At 35.4% G+C, this 22,719-nt stretch overlaps 3 protein-coding genes across 3 annotated transcripts; 1 reads left to right on the plus strand and 2 right to left on the minus strand.

Moving 5' to 3' along the window:
- Nucleotides 1-4,436: 4,436 nt before the first annotated feature.
- On the minus strand, nucleotides 4,437-8,909 carry LOC107194216 (RNA-binding motif protein, X-linked 2). The gene is made up of 4 exons (XM_015583805.1): nucleotides 8,858-8,909; nucleotides 8,625-8,777; nucleotides 8,389-8,518; nucleotides 4,437-4,631 (listed from the first exon to the last, which is right to left on the minus strand). The coding sequence occupies exons 1-4, from the start codon at nucleotides 8,869-8,871 to the stop codon at nucleotides 4,506-4,508; spliced, it is 423 nt and encodes a 140-aa protein (XP_015439291.1). The 5' UTR covers nucleotides 8,872-8,909; the 3' UTR covers nucleotides 4,437-4,505.
- Nucleotides 8,910-9,546: 637 nt separating this feature from the next.
- Nucleotides 9,547-13,558, plus strand: LOC107194209 (exostosin-2). Its single transcript, XM_015583798.1, has 10 exons — nucleotides 9,547-10,073; nucleotides 10,438-10,644; nucleotides 11,379-11,562; nucleotides 11,648-11,787; nucleotides 11,879-12,106; nucleotides 12,180-12,358; nucleotides 12,492-12,658; nucleotides 12,721-12,864; nucleotides 13,125-13,253; nucleotides 13,337-13,558. The coding sequence occupies exons 1-10, from the start codon at nucleotides 9,547-9,549 to the stop codon at nucleotides 13,556-13,558; spliced, it is 2,127 nt and encodes a 708-aa protein (XP_015439284.1).
- A 5,654-nt stretch (nucleotides 13,559-19,212) lies between these two features.
- LOC107194213 (threonine aspartase 1-like) lies at nucleotides 19,213-21,723 on the minus strand. Its single transcript, XM_015583801.1, has 9 exons — nucleotides 21,670-21,723; nucleotides 21,476-21,543; nucleotides 21,101-21,372; nucleotides 20,948-21,027; nucleotides 20,718-20,785; nucleotides 20,540-20,656; nucleotides 20,164-20,344; nucleotides 19,896-20,047; nucleotides 19,213-19,526 (listed from the first exon to the last, which is right to left on the minus strand). Exons 1-9 carry the CDS (start codon nucleotides 21,707-21,709, stop codon nucleotides 19,434-19,436), a joined length of 1,071 nt encoding a protein of 356 aa, XP_015439287.1. The 5' UTR covers nucleotides 21,710-21,723; the 3' UTR covers nucleotides 19,213-19,433.
- Nucleotides 21,724-22,719: the final 996 nt, after the last annotated feature.

The raw sequence follows: 22,719 nt of genomic DNA on the forward strand, positions 1-22,719 counted from the left end.
CCGTCTTTCCTATTTTCTTAAACCAGGTTCTGGCGACAACACTTGCATCGCGATACTTGTTCATACTGTAGTTTAACGTAGTTCATCGTAGACTTAATAACTGCTTGGTATATAGAATATTAGGTGCGTAAACGAAATGATCGATGGAACTTTTTCCATTCCGTCTATCTCTTTCGTTTGAGTATTAGCGACTACATTGCGTTAAATTGAGTTTAAGTTAATTCGTATTAATAGCATTAGTGTATTAAGGCTATAGTCAATAGTAGAGGAACTAAAGAAGGCTATAGTCAAAGGCGAGGGAACTTAGATTTTTATAGGTTTAGGCTCAAGAAAGAAGTCATCCGCCGAGGGATTTTAGTACCGATAGTATTACATAGTTAATATTTAAGTTATTTATAAGGTTTATTGTGAAAGATGGGTAGATGTAGAACTTGTGATTTCATCTACCTACCTTGGGCCTCCACTCGCAGCAACCTCCTCGTGGTGAGGCCTGGGTAATCGGTATTATCATCGGTAAAGTACTTTAAACTGATGACAATATCGAGCTAATGGCTGCGAACTTCGAATCTATCTCATAAAACCACGTTCTATATTACATCGAACTAGGATTATTTTAGAAATCGATATGAGATTCAAAGTGTAAAAATGTCTAGTACTTTGAATGTTTTAGAAAATTATTCGAGATAAAGATGTATGGAACTACTGAAAATTACTTTAGATTCCTTTTCCTTATTCTGTAAATTCTTTAATTGGAATATGAATGCTGCTGGAAGTATGAACATTTTCACAGGACAATGATATAAATAGAACTTTAAAACTTTTTGAAGTGTTACAGTGATATTTCGTTGGCCTCCGTATTAGCGCACTGCCCGAACGCGGATAGTATGATGTTGTAGTCGCAAGGGAGCAATTGAATCAAATAGACGTATTGTATTTCAAACTTTTATATCATTATAATTTATATGCACATATGTATATTCCAATAAACATACGTCAGGTAATAAAAGCTTCATTTCACCGAATTGTCTTAAATATAACTGCATAAATATTGTACAATCCTATACTAATTATAGTTGTCTGGTTCAACAGATTACTACAGAAACTAACTACTGCCTACGTCTTTTAAACTTGGGCTGTAGTAGTATCTGCAGAAACTGCCATGGTTGCTGGGGTTATTATCTAATTTGTCCACGGGAACACGGACAAGCGTCAGTCCCAATTCGACAGTTGCATGAGCAATATTCGACCAAGCTAGAGAGTTGTACGAGCAACAGCGATAAAGGATCACGTTTCAAATGTATACCGACGCAAGCCATTTCACTACCGTTCATCGTCCCGTAATCCACATGTAATAACAACCGATTGAATCCGGCAGAGCACTACTGCGAATTATTACACACGTGTATCGTATGCCACTGGTAATCAAAATTTCGGCGTTAAACTTATAAAACCTTTATGAAGCTTTGAATACGGTACGGAAGATTTGCAAGTTACAGAGGAGGGAATTATTTGCGGCATATAAGTTACAATATTTTATAAGCCTGAATAATATCTAAGCCTACTTTTTCTGAATTTATATAAATATCATTACAAGTATAAAGGGCTGGTCGCGGTCATACAGAGCGATCCCGCTACCAGCCCTCTGCCCGAGGGTCACCAGGGGGTTTTTAGCGTGGTGAAATCCCGCATTCTCAAGGTCAAATGCACCTTTTCAAGATTTTCTCCCCGTAAAAAAAAGTGTGCAAAAGTGTGTGTGTGTGCAAAGAGCGCATAATTTCGTAACTTCCAGCGGGACGATATAAATTCTCATTGTACCAAGGCATTATAGAATATACCGCAATTTTACCAGATTCGTCTGCCATTGTCTGCAAGAGCCTATTTCACTCTCCGTCCTTCCGTGCCCGAGGCACGAATCCTGCCTTTCTACGAAATTCATATCGGATTTACAAACGTAAGAAGTAGAATAACCGCCCTTCAGATCAGGCACACCCAGAAATCAATCGATTTTATAAAGTAGTCAAAAAGATGGTTACACCGTACAGTTTGTCGGGGCTGGGCAACTCAACAGCTCCCAACTGTACAAACGACATGTATGATATTTTTCATTTTTGAGTGGTGAAAGTGCGTTTCGCCGCAGAAAAAATTAATAATATTCACTCTGAGAACTGTATCAATATAAGTACTGCCCAGAAATGGTTCCAAAGATTCAAGATAGAGAAGAATCGTTTTAATAATAAACCCCGTTCAGGTCGACTTGTTACCTTTCATAACGACATTCTAAAAAATCTTGTAGACTCAAACCCAGAACTAATGGTCGATTAAATTGCAAAAAAGCTTAATTCTTCCAATGGAACTGTATTTCATCACCTAAAGAAAATAAGGTATAAACATCTGCAGTTCTTTTTTAACCCGATTTGAAAATGAAGCATTTCTTGATCGCATGGTGACAGGAGACGAAAAATGGATATTATTCGATAATATCGTATGAAAAAGACAGTGGACAAATAAACATAGGAAGCCCTTACCGACAGCAAAAGGGAACTTGCATCCAAACGAAGTTCTGTTATCTTTTTGGTGGGATATGTACGTTGTCATCGATTTTGAACTGTTGGATCCTAATGAAACGATTAATACAGAAGTATATTGTGAACAACTTTCCCGTTTAAACTGAGGATTGATCGACAACGTCCGCGATTCATGAATGTTAAGAAGGTGTTATTTCACCCAGATAATGCCGCACAAAACTAAAAAATTGAAGACAACAAATTAATTTACAAAAAATTACAAACTTTAACTGGGAGCTCCTGGCTCATCCACCTTACTCCTCAGACATTGCGCCCAATGATTATTAGTACTTATTTCTAACCCTTTAAACTCTTTTAAAAGGAAGATTAAACAATGAAGATGAGGTCGAAAAAGAAATCTCCATCGTTTTTGCTTTTCAACCGGAGTCTGTTTACAAATGGAATAACAAAATTACCCGTAAGATGGCAAGAAGTTGTAGATACCGATGATAAATACGGTAATTGAAATAGTAAGGTGTGTTTTGTTTTGTTTTGCTTCAAAATTCCCCAGAAATACGAACGAACTTATGGACTGACCTGATAGTTTCCTTTATTAAATCGTTATCCCTCTTCTCACTTATTCTTTAAACTTCCACGCTCTAATTTCTGTTCTTATCCTGATCTTTTTCCTCTTCGATTCCTTCGAAACAATATATTCTGGGGTTTTCTTACTTAACCCTAATATCCACTTTGAGCATCTTATTTGGCTTTTTTCACCCTTCTTTCTCTCTTTGTACCCCCATAACTCTACACCGTACATAAACACACCTACTACTAGTTTCTATCCCCTATTTTCCAAACGTGGTTAACGATTACATTCGCTCTTTTCACCCTTTTTCTTAAATGCCTTGTTAAGTTCTCATTCCTTTGGAATACCACTCCCAGGTATGACAATTCATTGACAGTTTCTACATTAGCCCTTTTCCACATCCACTTCACCTTCTTTCTTCTTCCTTTTCCCTTTCCAAATTCCAATCCTTTGACTTCTTCACATTCAATACCAGTTGATTCTCATAGAATTACGCCTCCAGACTCCTCAACATTTCTCTCAATTCCACTGCTTTCCTTGCTAACACTACGTTATCCCCATATACGAGCAATCATCATTTTTCTTCTCCTACCTTCATCCCTCCAGTTCTATTTCTTTTTAAGCTTTTCTCTACATCTGCGATGAACACCCTGAACAAGGTCGGAATCAAGGGGCACCTCTGCTCAAGCCATCACCTGTCCAAAACTCCTCTGTCTTCTCAAAATAAATCTCCTTAACTCTTTCGGTCAGCCCTGTCCTTCTACCTTTTTTTTTTCATTTGCTCCCATAGTTGCAAAATACCATTATAAACGTTACTATAGGTAAGAGTGAAATAGTGTATATTTCTTTCTCTCTCGCTCGATTTATCATAAACATGGCGGATAATGAGCTCATGTCCAGTCTTTGATTATAATGTCTCTAGTCTACGCTACGGAGGGTCCCTCGAGCATCTGTAGTTTACGTGAAAGAAGACCTCTAGATGTCTACAATGGTTCAGAGTAGCTACTCCTGGCAACTTTGCTCGAAGCCATGTCTCGAGGCAAATCTTGACTAGTTCCAAGAAGAACTTCCCGAATGGTAAGAATGAATCATTAACTCTTATAGAATAAACCTGGCCTACCACTTATCAAGAATACACTGTACTTTTGTATTCCGTTTAGTTTTTGTGATATTTGACGACAACACATATGGCTGTATACTTTGAATATACAAGAAACTATTAGTAGTATAGACTTCAAGATAAATGACAAAGTAAATAATTTTTTAAAGATATATTTATATAATTTTGTGAAAATAAAAATATATACACATTTATACACGTTATAGTAATTTAAATTGTCCTGATTTTGACGACCATAATGATTCTTTGTTACATGAAGAAAAACACAAAAAAATACTGATACATAATCATGTTAAGATAAATTTTTTGGAGCGCAACCTACTTTTCTCAACTGTTTGGTTTCTTCATCGATGTTTTTTGAATCCTTTGGTGCTTTATAATTTGCGACATGATCAACTCGTATTGTTCTACCTAAAATCTAAAATACATAAGTAATGTTTAATTAAGTGTTATTTCATGTCACATTGATCACTTTTTGGTAGGGGTTAGTTGGAAACTAATTTTTAAATTTTCGGAACTCTAATTCGAAACTTTGTAAGATTTGGAAACTTTCGGGACTTTTGAAAACTAAAACTCGGGAAACTTGAAGCACTGATTTTGTTTAAAATATGTTGAATCTTTATTGACCGTAATTAAACAAAACAAAAACATAATAATATATTCACTTATCCTTTTTTTAGCATTAACACTCAATAGTTTACTAATTCCTACTTTTTACTAGCACTAAATAATACTACAATAATTAATGGAAATATAACATTTGAAAAAACAGCATCAAGATCTTGCGAATAAAGTGCTGTTAACTCGCTCTTCTACGATCACGATCGATCGATAATTTGCTTATATTTTATCCCTGATAGCCAGTTGTGTACAAGTTTCGAACAAATTGCCAGCAATAAATGACAAAACTTGTCTAAAATACCATAGCTATCTGTTTCTGAATTTGACTTAGGTTTTGCAGGCAACAGGAGCTGACAAAATGGTAAAGCAGTTTGGCAGAAAGTCTTGCAACATGACTTGAAAGTCTTGCAACATTTATGTCAAATTGGGGGCAAAACTGGAACAAGGTTTTTGCGCAAGCCAATTTGCTGCCTATGTTGCTGCCAATGTGCGCGCCAGTTGTTTAAAGCAAATCTTGCATAAAACTTGTAGCCATGACTTTATAACATGCATTAGACAAAATTTGGCTTTGCAGGTTTGGCTGACTGGAATATTCTTAAATACAAAACTCGATTACTGAGTACTCACGAAGCATCTTGAACCGAATATTTGGAGTTTATTCATCGGTTTTATATTTTTTCTTACCTGAGTTTCGAGAATTTTTTTACTGATTTTGAAAAGCACAGATATTAATGTAATTCATCGTAAAATCATATTGATTACGTTTTTCTGTTTAAAGATGAAGGACTTACGATCGCAGTGAGCAAATACACTCAAGATAAAAAATCGCAATCACAGTCGTGAATGAAGTTAAATCACGACTGTGATCATGATCAATCGGGATTCGGCGATCACTGTGATAAATCACCGTTAGTGATTTTGCACGCCACCTCTAAATGCAACACAATTACAAATGACTACAAACTACAAGAAGCACCGCCTTCATTCCTTGTATCACTGATCTGCATATGCATACACTGACGAGCAAACTCGGCTTCCACTAGGGGAAAAAGTGGCGTTGGAGAAGGGCCTCCTAAAATTTGGTATCGGGAATTATCGAAATTTATGCCAAATTAACATTCCATTTAACATTTATTTCGGTACTTGAAATAAATTTACCAAGTAGTAGGTGGCCTTTCTCTTATGCCACTTTTTCCCCTAGCAGAAGCATCTCCTACTATGAAATTTATACCAAATTAACATTCATTTTAACCTTATTTAATATAATTCAGTACTTGAATTATATTTACCAAGTGGTAGTACGTCCTTCCTCTTATGCCACTTTTTCCCCTAGCGGAAGCCGGGGAATCACACAACTGTCATGTATGACGTCATAGCCTACGTAATATGAATGCAACAACATTATTTCAATTGCTCCTTGTTAATAAGTTGTTATTAAGATATCTGACCATTGAATATTATAAAACAGATCAGGAACAATTTTTTGATATCAGGATCTTTTTTTAAAAGACCATTTCCTATCTACAATTTTGCAAACAACAAATTTTTGCTTTTTCATTTGCGAATATCTCATTAAATATACATAAACGGTGCTGTGGGAGCAATTTCACATTCCAAAGGAGCAAATTGGGAACAACTTATTAAGATATAAATCGTTAAGAAACACTAATATTCGGCGCCAACTATTTTCCGGTGCCTGCATGGACGCGTCAAATCGTAGAAACCAAAATGTGACTTCCTGAAGTGATAAATTGACAAAAATCGAATTTCCACGATAGTGTGATAGCGGTGTGCAGGGTGGTCTGCTCTTCTTTTGACGAGAAAACTATTACATCGTGTGATATTTGACAAAATGTGACTTGAGCAGCCATCTTGTGTGTTCCATCGTCGTCTGTCTCAATCGTATATTTTCTAAAATTGCAATTCTTTCAACGTATGATGTTTATTGGTGTTTATGCAGACCAGACCACCCTATAGTAAAGTCTACCCGTGTGTTTAATGCCCGCAAAAACTTCATTTGTGGTATTATTGAGGCGCATTTTGGTTTCTACGAAATCGATTATCTCTCTCATGCATCGCGTAGCATGTACGGTTCCCGCTGCTTGTGTGTGAGCGCCAGCACGGTTCACGGAGTCTCCCCTTTGATGAACTGTCAATTACAGTCGTTTGACCCACCTAAGATATTTAATCCAAAAAATCATCCACAGTATGACTCGGCTAATCATACCGTGTTTAAGGTGGATTATTTAAATGAAGTTTACAAATAGCATCAGCAACTTTCATAGCCATATCAGTGATATTCATGCATATAGAACAATTTTACTGGTTCTTACTAACATTAAAATAAAATTCTTTTTAACAAAATTCTTTTAAGTTTTGACCATATTCTATATCCACATTTTATAAATTTGACATTAAAAGTAATACAATTTTTGCTAAATCTCCCCTTCTGTCACTATCCTCTCCTGATGTTGAAATGTAGAAATTGAACATGTTGCACTTTCTACAGAGCAATGATTCTTTTTACTCATCCACAATCATTAGTAATGCAATCAAGTATTTTTATTAAAAAGTATATTTAACGTATAAGTATCAGTGGTAAGGAATGGATCAATACAATTATTCTAAATGCATAAACAACGCCACTGGTACTCATTGAAAATATCTCTTTATATGAGAACAGAAATATTGTTTCATAGAAATTTGAAGAAAAGTCAAGAAATAATCAAAATAATTCCCAACTCGTAAAGGAATGCCACAACAAACGTTGAAAAACACAATAAACTAAACAAGACAACACCAATATGTGGTTCATTTAACAGATAAGTATGTGGAAGACACTACAAAAAAAGTGGTACCCATTTTTTAACACGTTTTGTTTGGTTTAATTTTTTTTAATTTCAATAGAATACTTTATTCTAAACTCTTTATTATCAAATATATTCAAAACAGAGTTTTTGTAAGGCATAAGTTTTTATTAGTTGAGCATAAGTCCCCCCCCCTCTGTAGTCCATGTAACAAAAAAAGCTTGGTATTATGAGTGTAAAAATGAAAGCATATATTGTACAACTAATAGTGTCTGTGATAAAAATCAAGTTGTATATATTATTTTCATGAAAAGGAGCAAAACTCACAATTTTTTATGTTTTATACTTTCTAAATAAATTTGACATAATCAAAATGACTGATACTCCCCCTAATTTTTTCCTTAAATTGGTTTCATTGAAATCCTTAAGGCCGAGTCCAAAAAGTGATCTATTTGACATCATGTCATCCTTAAGTTAACCCATTTGCATCCAGATGCAAAATATTATGGATGTAAAAAGTAAGTTCATTAAGCATTATTTCAAAATATAGACTGTGATAGGCGATATGCAATCATTTATTCAGATCTTTTTGCTGTCTATAGCACTTGTTAGTAATATACCTACATCTATAATGTAAAGTAAGAAAAAACCAGAGTGATTGTCAATGGGACACCCATAATGTAGATGATTTGAAATGTTTGATGCAAATAGATTAACAATTTTAATTGCAACAGAACAAATTCATACCTTAGTACCATTAAAGTTATCAACAGCTAGAACAGTACTCCTTTGGTCTTCATAACACAAGAAACCATAACCTTTTTGTTTGCCTGTATCTTTGTTCCTAATTAAGTTTATATTTACTACTTCCCCATACCTACAAGAATTGAATTACACAATTAATGTTTATTAGATTACACTATTATACATTATTAATATGTAAAGTAAATAGGTACTTATTTCAATGAATATTTTAAACTTACTGAGAAAATATGGTAACTATATCACCTTCTGTCAAATCGTATGGTAAACCACCAACAAAAATCCAAGCACTATCCTTATATTGGTCATGCCAAGATGTTTTATTATTCCTGAATAATTCCTGCTCTCCGAGCTTCTGTATATTTTTTACATTACTAAAAGATTTTATAACAATAACTATTTCATTCTAAAAATCAAATAATTATAATATAAGTAATCAGAATAATGTCCTTACGTTAAAGGATTCATTGTGCAAGGTATAACAAGGCTGAACTTTAGTTTGCCAGACTGTGTCGGACCAGAATTATTGACTTTTTTTATATCTTCTGGTAGTATTCAACGAGTGGAATCTAAAAATGAAAGTTTTAAGGTTAGGAATCCACCGGTTTAAAAGTTATGCCACAGACGAGGTATAGCTTATAACAGCCTTAACAGAGGCCGGAAACTCCCGTTAACTCCCGTGGTGGGGGTGCCGCACATCCCTAGTAATAATGCATTAGAAATTAGAAGGACATGCTATTTTGTTATGAGTGCAAAATTTTAATATTGAAAACAGTCAGTGATTTCTGAATATGATTTATGCAACAATCTACAGAAACTGAAAGCAATTATACAACTATGTATATACTGTACTCAAAGTTATAAAAATATAACCTTGAAAGTGACACAGCAACTAGATAAATTGACAAAATACGTATATCTATGAAAAAAACAAACAATTAATAATTTTATACTGTAGAAGAACATAGGTTATTTAATGTGTATACCTATGATAAACCTGTGTAATTTCTTTTTGTATACACAGTAGCAAACAATGGTTTTGTAGAGAAAGTATAATATACAATTCTACATATATATACATACATTATGTATTAAAATATGTTTGAAATAAATAACTTATTACATGTGAAAAAAAGTAAATTCATGATCTTTCCAACAAAAATGTCACAAAAAACAAATAAATTCTCATATTACTATTATAATGTCTTTATGGTATGCTTGTTAATATTTATATTATTTATTGTTTCAATCGCAGCATATCATATTTTTAAGTTTAGAAGTAACCAGAAACATTCTGTACATAATGCAATAGTCCATAATGACTTAAATTCTTTACATATACAAATGTTAAATGCAGACTCATTGATGGGAGATACTACAAATTTTTCTTGTACATATTTTGGTTGTTTTAATGTTTATCGATGTGGTAGTCAAGGAAACAAACTTTTAGTATATGTTTATCCACCAAAAATATATGTGGATGCTTCAGAAAGACCCATAACAAATCAAATGACCAAAGAATTTTATCAAATTTTAAGTACTATAATTTCAAGTAAATTTTATACGCCAAATCCATATGAGGCATGTATCTTCATTCCATCGATTGATACACTAAATCAAAACAGATTAAAATTATATGAGGTTTCACAAGCTTTAAAAGCATTACCATTGTAAGTTTGACTTTATTTTATATTTAATTAAAATATTTAATGTAAATAATGTTAGTTATTATCTAACTGCAACCTGTTACATCTAACTGACATTATTAAACATTACCGATTCTTTTTATCTATGTTCATTCTTGTTTATGAGTAATTTTAAATATAATTAATATTAATTATTAGGAATGTAATTATTAAATTGAAGTAAGTTTAGCTATTATAACAAAATTCTACTAATATTAAATGAACTACATATTAATATATTAACAAGTGTTAAGTATTATATTTTGCCAGAAAAAGTATAATTTTCACATATAAAGGTATTATTGAGTTTCAAAAGTAATAATAATTTCATCATTTTCTTAAATTTCAGCTGGAATAGTGGTGAAAATCATCTTATATTCAATATGGTTCCTGGAAGTGTACCAGATTATAATACAATCATTGATATACCTGTTGGGAAGGCAATGATTGCAGGTGCAGGAATGTCATCCCTAACATATAGACCTGGTTTTGACATTAGTTTACCAGTATATAGTCCCATTATAAACAATCTTAAATCTATGGTTAATAATACAAGGTAATAAAGCATATATGTACAAACAGTTGACTCTTAACATATTGCCGTGGCCGGAGCTATAGGAGAGTACAGAGTCGACGAGCAAGGTGCCTTCTTTTTCGTTCAAATGCCACGACCATAAACGTGTCAACAGTAGATTATTCCTGGTGAGCGGTCTACGCGTATCTGTGGATCTCTCGCCGAACTCTCTCTGCATCCACTTGGAAAAAGTGAGATTTGAGCGAGTATTCTCTCTCTGTCTCACAGATATCCACAGACACGCGTAGACCGCTCAGCCGGAGTAATCTACCGATACACGTTTATGGTCGCGGCACTTGAACGAAAAAGGAGGCCTCTTGCCTGTCAACCCCTCCAGCGGCACGATCACCCTGTATAATTCTTGAAAACGGCAATGCGCCCAAAGTCTTCTCCATGCTAAGTTCTGTCGTCGTAGTCCTGGCCGGGACGTTTCCACTGCCTTCGCAAGAGCTGTATCGTGCTGGTGGCAACGTGGTGAAGGAGCGAATTTGTGTGCGTGAAAATACGTGAGCAGGAAAAGTGCCTCGCGCGGCAATATGTCAAGAGTCCACTATATTATATAGTATGTTCAATTTAAGGCTATGCGCACAGTTATTTCTTTGTGAAGATTATTAATATATGTGTGCACAAGTTATTTATGTACATGGATGTATGATTCCACTTATATGTATAGTATTTGTTCATAGTTTCTTTTTTAATTACTTTCCTATTTTTAGGCCCTGGCTAGTTATTTCTTCTCAAATTAACATCAATTCCGCTTTTCAACAAGATTTAGTAGAAGTAAAGTCCATGGCCCCAAAAGAGATTTTAATATTAGGTCCATGTCTCCATCATAATTCTATGAATGCTACAATTAGATGTGCAGGAGAATATGTATATAAATATCCTAATGTACTTCAAGTATGTATAGTGGTGTAGTATGCAGTTTTATTATTACAAGAGAGAATGATTCTCAATATTGTTACTCTAAAATTATTATTATCAGACTGCAACGTTTTGCCTAGTGATTCGTGGAGCAAGACTGGGTCAGAATTCACTTCTAGAATGTATGGCAGCAGGTAGTATACCTGTAGTTATAGCTGACTCACTTATAATGCCATTTTATGATGTAATTGATTGGACCAGGTAAAAATGAATTATGTTATTAGTTGTCATATGAAGCAGAAGTAACATATACTGTTATAAATTATGAGTTATCAGTATATTCTTCATGTAGAGCCACTATATTTGTACGAGAGGTGGATATATTATCCATAATCCCAGTTTTGAAAAAAGTATCTCGACAACGAATTGGAGAACTTCAAGAACAAGGAATGTGGCTTTATGAAAAATATTTTAAATCGATAGAGAAAATAACGGAAACGACATTAGAAATACTTGCAGATCGTGTATTTCCACATTTAGCTAGGGATTATATATTTTGGAATGTACCTTCTCACAAGGAAAGTATAAATTATATTAGTTAATGAAATATTAAAAACTTATATGAATATAATCATTTTTGTACTATTATAGGGTACTAAATCACCACTCTTTTTGCCTATTACTGCACCAAAAACTCGTGGATTTACAGCAGTAATTTTGACATATGATAGATTGGAATTATTATTTCTCCTGATTAACAAACTTGTTAAAGTACCAAGTCTGTCTAAAGTTCTAGTAATATGGAATAATCAGCACAAAGATCCGCCACATTGTAAGTGTATATTTCTAAAACAGTTTATTAACAAATATTTCATGCTAAACCTTTAAATTCTAATAAATAAGTGACAAGTATATTTAAATCTACATATGTACATGTATATATATATGTATATATATTATTGCAGCATCTAAATGGCCAAAGTTAAGTAAACCAATAAAAGTTATACAAACAAAGGAAAATAAATTATCTAATAGATTTTATCCTTATAATGAAATTGAAACTGAAGCAGTACTATCAATAGACGATGATATTATAATGCTGACTGCAGATGAAGTAGAATTTGCTTATGAGGTTTGCTCAAAATACATATATCAGATTAGAAAGAATGGAAATAAAAGTCAAAATGATTATAGGTTTGGAGGGAGTTTCCAGATCGAATAGTTGGGTTTCCATCGCGAATTCACATGTGGGACAATGGAACTAATTGTTGGAAATATGAAAGCGAGTGGACCAATAGTATCTCTATGGTCTTAACTGGAGCTGCATTTCACCATAAAGTAAGATCTGTAGAGTTTATTATTTAAGAAAATTTATAGAACGACCAGTTTTTTTTCAGGCACTAAAATGATAGCCTCTCAACCCCTGAATTAACAATTCCTTTCTGAAAAATATCCGTGACACTTCTAATGCAAAATTCCCATTATTTCCTGGCATTCCCGGACATACATAAATATCTTAGTAATGACTCAGCATAATAATAAGTAAAATCTTATACATGATACATTTCAAATTATTAATATATTGGTTGATATTTTAGTATTGGAATTATATGTATACAACTGCTATGCCAGGTGACATAAAAGAATGGGTTGATGAACATATGAATTGCGAGGATATAGCTATGAATTTTTTAATAGCAAATATCACTGGAAAAGCGCCAATAAAAGTATGTTTCATACAATTTTATAAAAATTCAACTTATTAATACAGTAGACGGTGCAATATAGATTGTACTTATTCTTATCATAGGTAACGCCAAAAAAGAAATTTCGATGTCCAGAATGTACGAACACCGAAATGCTTTCAGCAGATTTAACACACATGGTAGAACGCACGCAATGCATAAATAGATTTTCATCAATTTATGGATCAATGCCATTACAATCAGCTGAATTTCGAGCTGATCCAGTCTTGTTCAAAGATGTGTTTCCCGAGAAACTTAAAAGATTTAATGATATTGGAAGTTTGTAAATATGTAATCATTTTGATATCATTACTATTTAATTAAAGAATTTCCTATTACTAAAGTAATGTAGACAGGTCATTAAATAATCATGTATGGGTGATTCCTAGTAATGTAATTGATACCGTATCAATATTATCGATACTCTTTCTTCAAGTTTCAATACGGTATTGATGCATATCGAAAACGTAGGTATAAAAAAGAATCGATACCTATTTGATACCTATTTGAAACGTGAATATTTTTTTACAGTGCATTTATTCTGAGCCGGCGAGCGTCCAGCGCTGAACGTCGAGTGTATTCATACATATTCAACGGCATATATTTTTCACGCCATATATTTCAATTCATTTATTACAATAAAAAACACATCAATTAGCAATCTTCTATAACAAATCAAAGAAATAAAAATAAAAGCCATATACTTTATATACCATATATTTGTATACATAAGAGTAAAATAATCGAAATAAAACATAGAACAGACCTGGCTAAACATTCGCCCATGGGGCCACATAAACAATAAGACCAGCCCCCACCACTCGCTTGTGTTGTGTTGTCATCCTCGGGTAGGAGGTGCACGCACAGGCTGTGACTGACCCACTTACAACACATAGTCACTATGTCAATGTGTGTCGGCAAAATCCGATGAGTAGGGCTTTTAGGCAGTGATGCCAGAATCGGGGGACGAATTACCCCCACTCCACTCCCACTACGACCTCCCCTCGTTTTCCGCTATGACCTACCGACGTCTCCCACTTTACCCCCTGATATGGAGCTCTGTCAGGGTCGACCTTATAATTTCCCATTGACTAAGTAGACTCCTCGAAGCTTCGGTTGACGGGGGCTGTAGATGAATCAATGGCTCAAAAAAACCTAAACAACAAACCGAGTTTTATAGAAGACGTTTACGTTCGCAACTCCGACAACATGGAGGAGGGCCAAGAGTCGCAGTCAGCGTTGGACCCAGACCTTGAAGTAGTCAAGAGGATTGATAACCTCATGAAGATCCCATCTATTACACTGACCAAGATCAGGCCAGTTGGTAGACCCAGGAGCTATAACATGGATACTACCAGACCGTGAAGAAACCACGACTCCGAGGAGCTTATCTCGGAAACGCCGAAATCGATCTCATCGAAAATCGATGAACTAACCTTGGAAATGACGAGGACCCTAGGTTATCTCAAGGACAACTCTGAGTCTCTGGCTGCTATGGTAGAATGTAGCAGCGCCTTCAGCACCGACATGAAGAAAATCTTCAGCAAAGTAGACGAGGATGTCAACGTAGTAAGTAACCTGTGGGCGTCGAGGAAAGCACTGGAGAATAGAAGTGAGGCGCTGAGGAGGACTGAACCCCTTCAGAAGAAGAACGTTGTCGTAATGACAGACTGGAAATTTGGCTGGCCCCCTAGTAGATCGGCAAAGTCACGCCATACCATGCGCAACGGTCGATCAAGGCACCCAGGCACTTCCTCTCGTGGGAGAACGCTAAGACTCGAACGAAGTCGATCACTCCAGCAGTGGCTTCTCCAGTAGGGATACAGTCTCCCTGTACCAAGTGGACCCAAACGGAGCTAGAGTCTCCTGCGAAAAGAGATGCGGGTACGCAGATGGACATTACCGCCATTTACACGCGTCCGACTGTAATCCCACCCATCCCCGCACACGATGTGCATACCCGAAGAGGGATCTCCTAAGGGAGAAAGGGGACGAAAAACCTCAACACTAGAGGACAAGGGGTCTAGGAAGAAAACTACTCCTCTTCTAAAGAAGATAGAGAGAACCCCCACCACCACTTTCGCCCAGGTAATTTCTCAGTCACGGGAAAGCGAGGATGGGAAAAAGTCCTGGCCCCGAGGGATCTCTCCAGAGAATCAACGTCTTCCCCTAATAGAACCCCCTCCCCCTCAGACATCAACCCCAGGAGACGGCAAACACCGCGGCGAAAAAGGGCCAATTGAAATCCCTTAAACCTCCAAGACCTGGTCTACCCCCGACGTCCCCTAGACCCCGTCGCGGACGTACGGAGGCAATCACTGTGGCGGCTGCCAGGAAAACTTATGTCGAGGTATTTAGATCCCTTACGAAAAAGGTGGTCCCTGCACTGATTTGCAGACGTTGCGTGAGGAAGGGCCATGGCGCCGCGGTCTGCAAGAAGGCTCAGTTCTGTATCACATGCAGAAATAGAAGACATCCCCCGGAGGTGACCAGTCATATGGCAGGGATGGGAAGCTGCCCGTATGCAAAGTGTAACAAAAATATTGGAGGACCCGGAAATGGGAGATTCGTGAGGTGATTTGAAACAAGTTTTTCCTTGGCAAAAATGTTATCTGAGGCTTCGTTAACGAGATATTAACGAACAACCCCGACCAATCAGAGCGCGAGTCGACCGGTCAAGCTCCCGCGGTAGTGTTGGCTACGCGCTGCGATTGGTAGCCAGCGCTAACGCGTGAGTTTGACCGGCAGACTCGCGCTCTAATTGGTCGGAGTTTTTCGCCTTGGGATCTAAGACCACCGACTCAAGAGGGTAGATACTCATCTAAATATTTATCCTGATTTAATATAGAGATTACGTAGTGCATCAACTTTTCAATTGATTCTGTTCAAAATTCTATCTGCCATTACGCAAAATCCGAGACATTCCTTCCAGCGTGCCCTAAACGCGCGTTGTCTGGAGAAGAGATAAAGAGCAGGGCTCAATGGTTGACTGTGGGGGCAAAGCTTGGCATCGGGCGATTTTTCTTCGACGACCAGGCAAAGCGAACGCCACGGATGACTATGGATCGGTCACTTTCGCCTAAAATGGTGACGATTCGCAGCGCTAAAGGTGATGCGTGTATGTACTAACAAGGGAAGTTCGGTATCCGAAAATTCCGATTTTTTTTAAATTTTGCATGTTTGTAGGGGACCTCAAGAGAAGTATAGCGCAATTTTTGTTTTTGGCCCAATTTCGGTTCTTCAGGGTGAAAACATCCCTTGAACATCTCCTTGTACACCTTTAAAACTATCGTAGATATAAACAAATGGTTATACTAAAAATTGAATGGTTTTTTATGCTCTATAAAACGATGCAATTACATTGATAAAAATTCTTTGTTTAAATAAATACATCCCCCCCCCTACTTTTATTAATTATCAATTTAATTGAATCGTTTTATAGACCTTAAAAAACCATTCAATTTTTATTATAACCATTTTTTTTATATCTACGATAGTTTTGAAGATATACAGGGAAATATGGAAACACCTATCTACAGTAGACTCTATATCTTTAATGCCACTGAAAATAATGCGACATGAGTCACTTCCCCTTCACACGTACTTTCGCGCACACACATTCGCTCTCCCACCTCGTTGCGTACGCCATAGCGACAGAATATGGAGTGGGCTCTAAATTCATTGCCATTTTATTCTCCTACAGCCCCGAAAGTGGCATTAAAGTTAGTGTCTACTGTACCTTCAAGGGGTGTTTTCACCCTGAAAAACTGAAATTGGGCCAAAAACCAAAATTGTGCTATACTTCTCTTGAGGTCCCCTACAAACCTGTAAAGTTTTAAAAAAATCGGAATTTTCGGTTGACCGAACTTCCCTTGTAAGTGTTAGGGAAGGAAGCCGGGTTCTACTTGAATTTATGTAGGATCAGAGATAATAGAATTATGCAGAAACAGGATAACAAATTTATTAAACACTTTAACTTTGTAATTCACAGATACAATACGAAACACTACAATTAAATTCATTAATATAGTTCGTCAAAATTATGCCGTCCGTGTTTTATATACCGTCCGTCTCTATTGCTAGAAAAACACTACTAACAATACGATCGACATTGACATAATCCATTCTCTTCTCTCTCGCACTCACAACCAAATTATTCTCTCTCAGTCTCTCTCACAGATGCAACAAACTACCTCTTGTTATAAACAACTCAACTTTTCACGGTGGCAATGAACACAAAACGACCAATATCACATATATATAAAATTACCCTACATTTATGTATGGACCATACAAGATTTATACAAGACTGTCAGTGACTGGTGACTAGGTACTGTAAGTTTTGCCTGGTTCTGACAATTAGGGAGTGCCTGGAGTGCCTGGCATCCAACAGCCGATATAGCCGGGAAAAGTGGGTGTCTAGGATTGCTCAGTGCTGAGCGTGGAGGTTGATAAAGAAGCCAATAAAGAACACTCCCGATTACGAATAATTAACCTTTTCGCTACGGACGGATTCTACGGCGCGGTACTCCCGCGGAACGGGCCGCCGCGCCACAAGTGTGCACTTGCGGAAGAACTAAAATCGCCAAAAACTAAATGGTGGGTTACCATGGCAATAACATATAAGGATTATTCGTGCAAACGCACGAGTAACTATAGTCACCGTCCATCACCGTGCGTATGCAGTGAGCATCAGACGTTTGGTGACTATAGTCACCACCCGTACATAGTGAACGTCAGGCGTTGGGTGACTATAGTCACCGCCCGTACGTAGCGAGCGTCAGGCGTTGGGTGACTATAGTCACCGCTCGTAGCGAAAGGGGTAACCAGACACTTTGCACATTTATTGGACGTTTATTACAAAAAAAAAAAGTCTACGACACTGACGCGATGCGCGTGCGGTATGTCGCGTAAGAATCGTACTGGTTTTCTCCGTATTCTACGGGTTCTCGCCATAAGACAATGCTCGAGCACAGAGAACCCTTATTTGCACAACTCGGTGATTGACTGTCAGTCATCGTGCAACACAGTTGCCTGCAGGGATTGGATTTCGGCGAAATCGCGTGATTTTCGAGGAACAAGGAGTGCAGCGGGATCTCGCGAAACCTCGGGAGCGCGACAGTGCGCCAACGACGTATTCGAATTTCGAACAATTATTTCACATAGACTATAACATATTAAAAAATCCGAAGATATGTTGCCAAAAGTGATCCATTAGGCGTGGAATGGGCTTTACCTGAACCATGGCGTCTGCCTTTAACAATTCATTACGGAGTTAGCTTTAATATCTACATTTTCAACAGCAGCTGATCTTGTAGGTAAGATTTTAAAGAACATGAACATATTTTTTTCAAATTTTCCGATAAAATGATTTTTCAATATAAACCAAATTTCTTCGAATACGCCAAATCTTGTACATAAACAAAAGGAAAATTAACTCAACACGATAAATGTTTTCCGAGATTAAAGTTCATAAGTACTCCCCGGTTTCCCCCCAAAAAAAGAAAAATTTGTAAATTTTGACAACCTGTATTTTTTTAAACAAATGCGATATCATTACAATAATGACTCCCCGACCCCACCATCCCCACATTTTGCGTGGACTACAAGTTATTTCATTCTGAACAAAATGTCGGATATCGAGTGCAGAAAGTGATCGATTTGGCATGGAATAATTCGTATGTATAAATAATAGAAAGTCATGTAATGCCCTAAGCAGATCATTAATAAATAAATATTATTCCGTTTTTGCGTAAACTTGTTAACAGAAACTATGAACCAATATAAGATATTACGGGTTCTTTGAAATTTTTAATTGAAAGTTTATAACGAAAATTGGGATTGCTAGTAAAACTACTACATACGCGGGTTTGAAACCGTAGAAATAGATTACACATAATGTTATAAAGTTTTATGATACTTCAGCTAATAATATTAGGTTTTAATGTTTTAATTGTTTCCTGTGTAAAAAATCCCACCACAAGTGTAATATTTCTACCGTAGATATGAATGTGGGCAGCTAAAAATATACGTGTCAAATATGTTTCAGTAACTACCTCTGTTCCAAATTACATAAAAATGGCGTGTTACACTTGAGTGAAGTATCTTGTTGGTAATAGTTAGTCCGCTATATCGTCGATTATATCTAATCATGTACTATTTCTAAGTGTCAATACTTCCATTAATTTTAAAACATATCCCTTCTACAACTGCTTTCTTTCCAACTTCGTGAGAGGATAGGCTAGACATGTGACTCTAAAAAGATGCAATATTATTAAATATACTTATCTATACAGGGTCCGGCTGAATAATATGTAAAATCGGACACCATACCTTATGAAAAAATAAGGAAACAATATACTGTGTTCTTCTCGACTTGATTTTCGAAAAAATCAACTTTGAATATCTGTTGGATACTATCACGTTGCACACTACGAGGTGTGCAATTGAATAGGACTTGGCTAGATGGTCACTGCATTGCGTTTCTACGAAAACTAAGAATGACAAAATTTTATTCAATATTTTTTTCTTATTGTTTCATAAGGAATCACGTGGTGTCCGTTTACACATTATATGGTCGGACCCTGTATGTGTAAATAGTTTCCGAAAACGAGGAAAACTTACCACTGCTGACTGTTCTGTAGAATTCATATAACCTATTATCATTGAATCAGTTGAATGACTCCATAAAAAATCTCCTAATCCTTCCTGTGGTGCAAATCGAATAGCAATAACACCTCCAAGTTTTTGTTCAAGTTCACACAGAAATTTTGAATCTGCAAGGAGAAAAATCCTTCAATGCACAAAACTATTGCATTCTACCAATTATACTTCCAAGTGAGGGTTTTCTTTCACATCAATAGATGATAATAAAGTAGTTACAAGTTTTCACCGATAAAGTCAACTTTCATGGCATGATGTAAACTGGTAGTTGGACAAGGGCTGTCTGAAATAGCATCTGCAACTGTGCGTGCTAATGAAGTACGAATTAAGTGTTCCCCACAGCCTGATGTACTTGTTCCTATTGAGTATTTTCCTTTATATGCCCATGTACCACATCCCCATACTCCAGCCTTAAAATTACATAGCAGTATAATGTATTACTTAACATTATGCAAATGGTTGTAATTCATAATATAACACAAAAGTGGTTGGAGTTATAATAATAACATAATGGATTAGATATTTCTATATATTGGTCCATATAATGAGTAAAAACAATGTTATATTTAGATTACATGCAAAAAAATTTACAAAGAATGTAATACTTGGCCTACTCTTCCTGGATATTTTAAAATTATACCACCACTAGAACAGGCTGCAGCAATATTTCCATCTTCATCAACGCATATGGCACCGACAGTATCCATTCTTCTTTTAGCACACTATAACAATATCGTAAAATGATATTATTAAAATAATATGCAAACATACAACTAAACTCACTTTGTGGGCTTCCATACTAGAGTCTTCTACTTTCCTTTTATAATGCTTATATATTTTCTGTGCTTTCACTAAAAATTATAATAAAATGTTAGCAAGAATATGAACACGTATTAGACAATTAATTATACAATAATTTATAAACATAAAATCGAATTAAAGAATTTAATAGTTCAATGTTGTCAACAAACTTGGAAAAATTCACAATTAATAACTAGCATTGTTTTATTTACTTGAAATTAATTGTTCTGGAGGTAATGTTTGTATTCCCATTTCTTCTGCCCATACATGTGCTCCGTTGCCAACTAAAAAACTAATATGTCAAAAAATAAAAACTTTGTTTTATTATCTTAAATTGTATCAAAATTTAAATTCTGACAATTTACCTTGGCGGTATTCTGCCATATGCAATTTTAATTGACTGTTGTTCACAAAGACATTTTGCTAACAGAACAGGATTTTTTATTCCACTAACTGCACCAACTGCTCCAAATTGTAATGTAGTGCCATCCATAACACTGGCATCACATTCTACTGTTCCTTCTAAAGTAAGATTAGAACCAAACCCAGCATTTGTTAAAGGAGAATCTTCTAATATCATTATTGTCTCTACTATTGCATCCAATGTATTACCACCACTCCTCAAATTCTTCATACCCTTTTACAAATGTTTCATACGTATTATAAATTATAATTTTATTTATATAATCAATTAAACACAAACAAATAAAGTTATATATATAAAAACAATAACAACTTACAGCTTCACATGCTTGACGACATAATTTTTTATATTTTTCCTTAAGAGCTTTTGAATGCCGTCCTGCACCTAATACAATACAAAAATAATAATGCTAATAATAATCAATGTTGTTCAAAGTAACTAAATCATTCAACTTTTATGTTTAGCTTATTGTGAGAGTAATACCATTTGTTATGAAATTTAATAACATACCTACATGAACAGCAATAAATCCTTGTTTACCATTACTCATTACATCTAAATATTTTTTAGTTGCAAAATTATCGTTCATTTAGCGAATACATGTAATATTATGAAAATCAGTTACACAGGAAAATATCTATCAATTCTAAGCCTTAACAGTGCATAATAATTCGACCACCATAATTTTATCGTTGTTCTTTATTAAATATGACAAATTATGCACGCTAAAATGTCATCAGAAGGGCTAAAAAATGTTCAGGTTTTTAGTTGCAAACAGTTGCAAATCTCCAGCAAATCTCGCAACGGTTGAACGTTGAACCACGGATTACTATGGACTACGGATGACTTTGGATTGGTAACTGTCGCCTAAAATGATGACGATTCGTAGCGCCAAAGGTGATGCGTGTATGCACTAAATGTTAAGGAAGAAAACCCGGGTTCTACTTGAATTTAGCCCTGTTACCATTTTAGTGTCAATATCCGACATTACCGATAAAGCATGAATTCTGAGTATTATTAGCACCAATGAAGTGTTATATATTCCATTCATATTACGTGTATCTATATGCTTTCACGAGAATAAAAATATCCGATGCTTCAGTTTAAGGTTAAGGGATAAATATGACAGTCATGAAACATGAAACGGAAAAGTATATATTTTTTCACTTAACTACAAGACAATTTATTCTAAATGCATCGTTAATGGACATTTTTATTAATGTTACTTTTTACATGTTCTTGTTTTATTCGTTTTTATATCTTGCCTTACATTTGTATATTTGTAACAGATAAATTCAGAATAGATGTAGTTTCATAAATAGTTTATCAAATCTACATGTGGGAGAATATATACACCGGTTTCATTAGCATCTACATATTTATAATTTATATGGGAGTGTGAATAGTTTTACTGCCTATTGTAAGAATTTTAATACGCACGAACAATTACTTTCTGGCAATTGGTAAATTTTTACATATGAATTTACTTACACGTTATTTACTTCCAAAAATTTTATTTATTGCGAGTAATTAAATAATGAACGTATGTTAATATTCAGC

This window comes from Dufourea novaeangliae, unplaced genomic scaffold (assembly GCF_001272555.1).
Source record: "Dufourea novaeangliae isolate 0120121106 unplaced genomic scaffold, ASM127255v1 scaffold33, whole genome shotgun sequence".
In the NCBI taxonomy this organism is placed as follows: Eukaryota; Metazoa; Arthropoda; class Insecta; order Hymenoptera; family Halictidae; genus Dufourea; species Dufourea novaeangliae.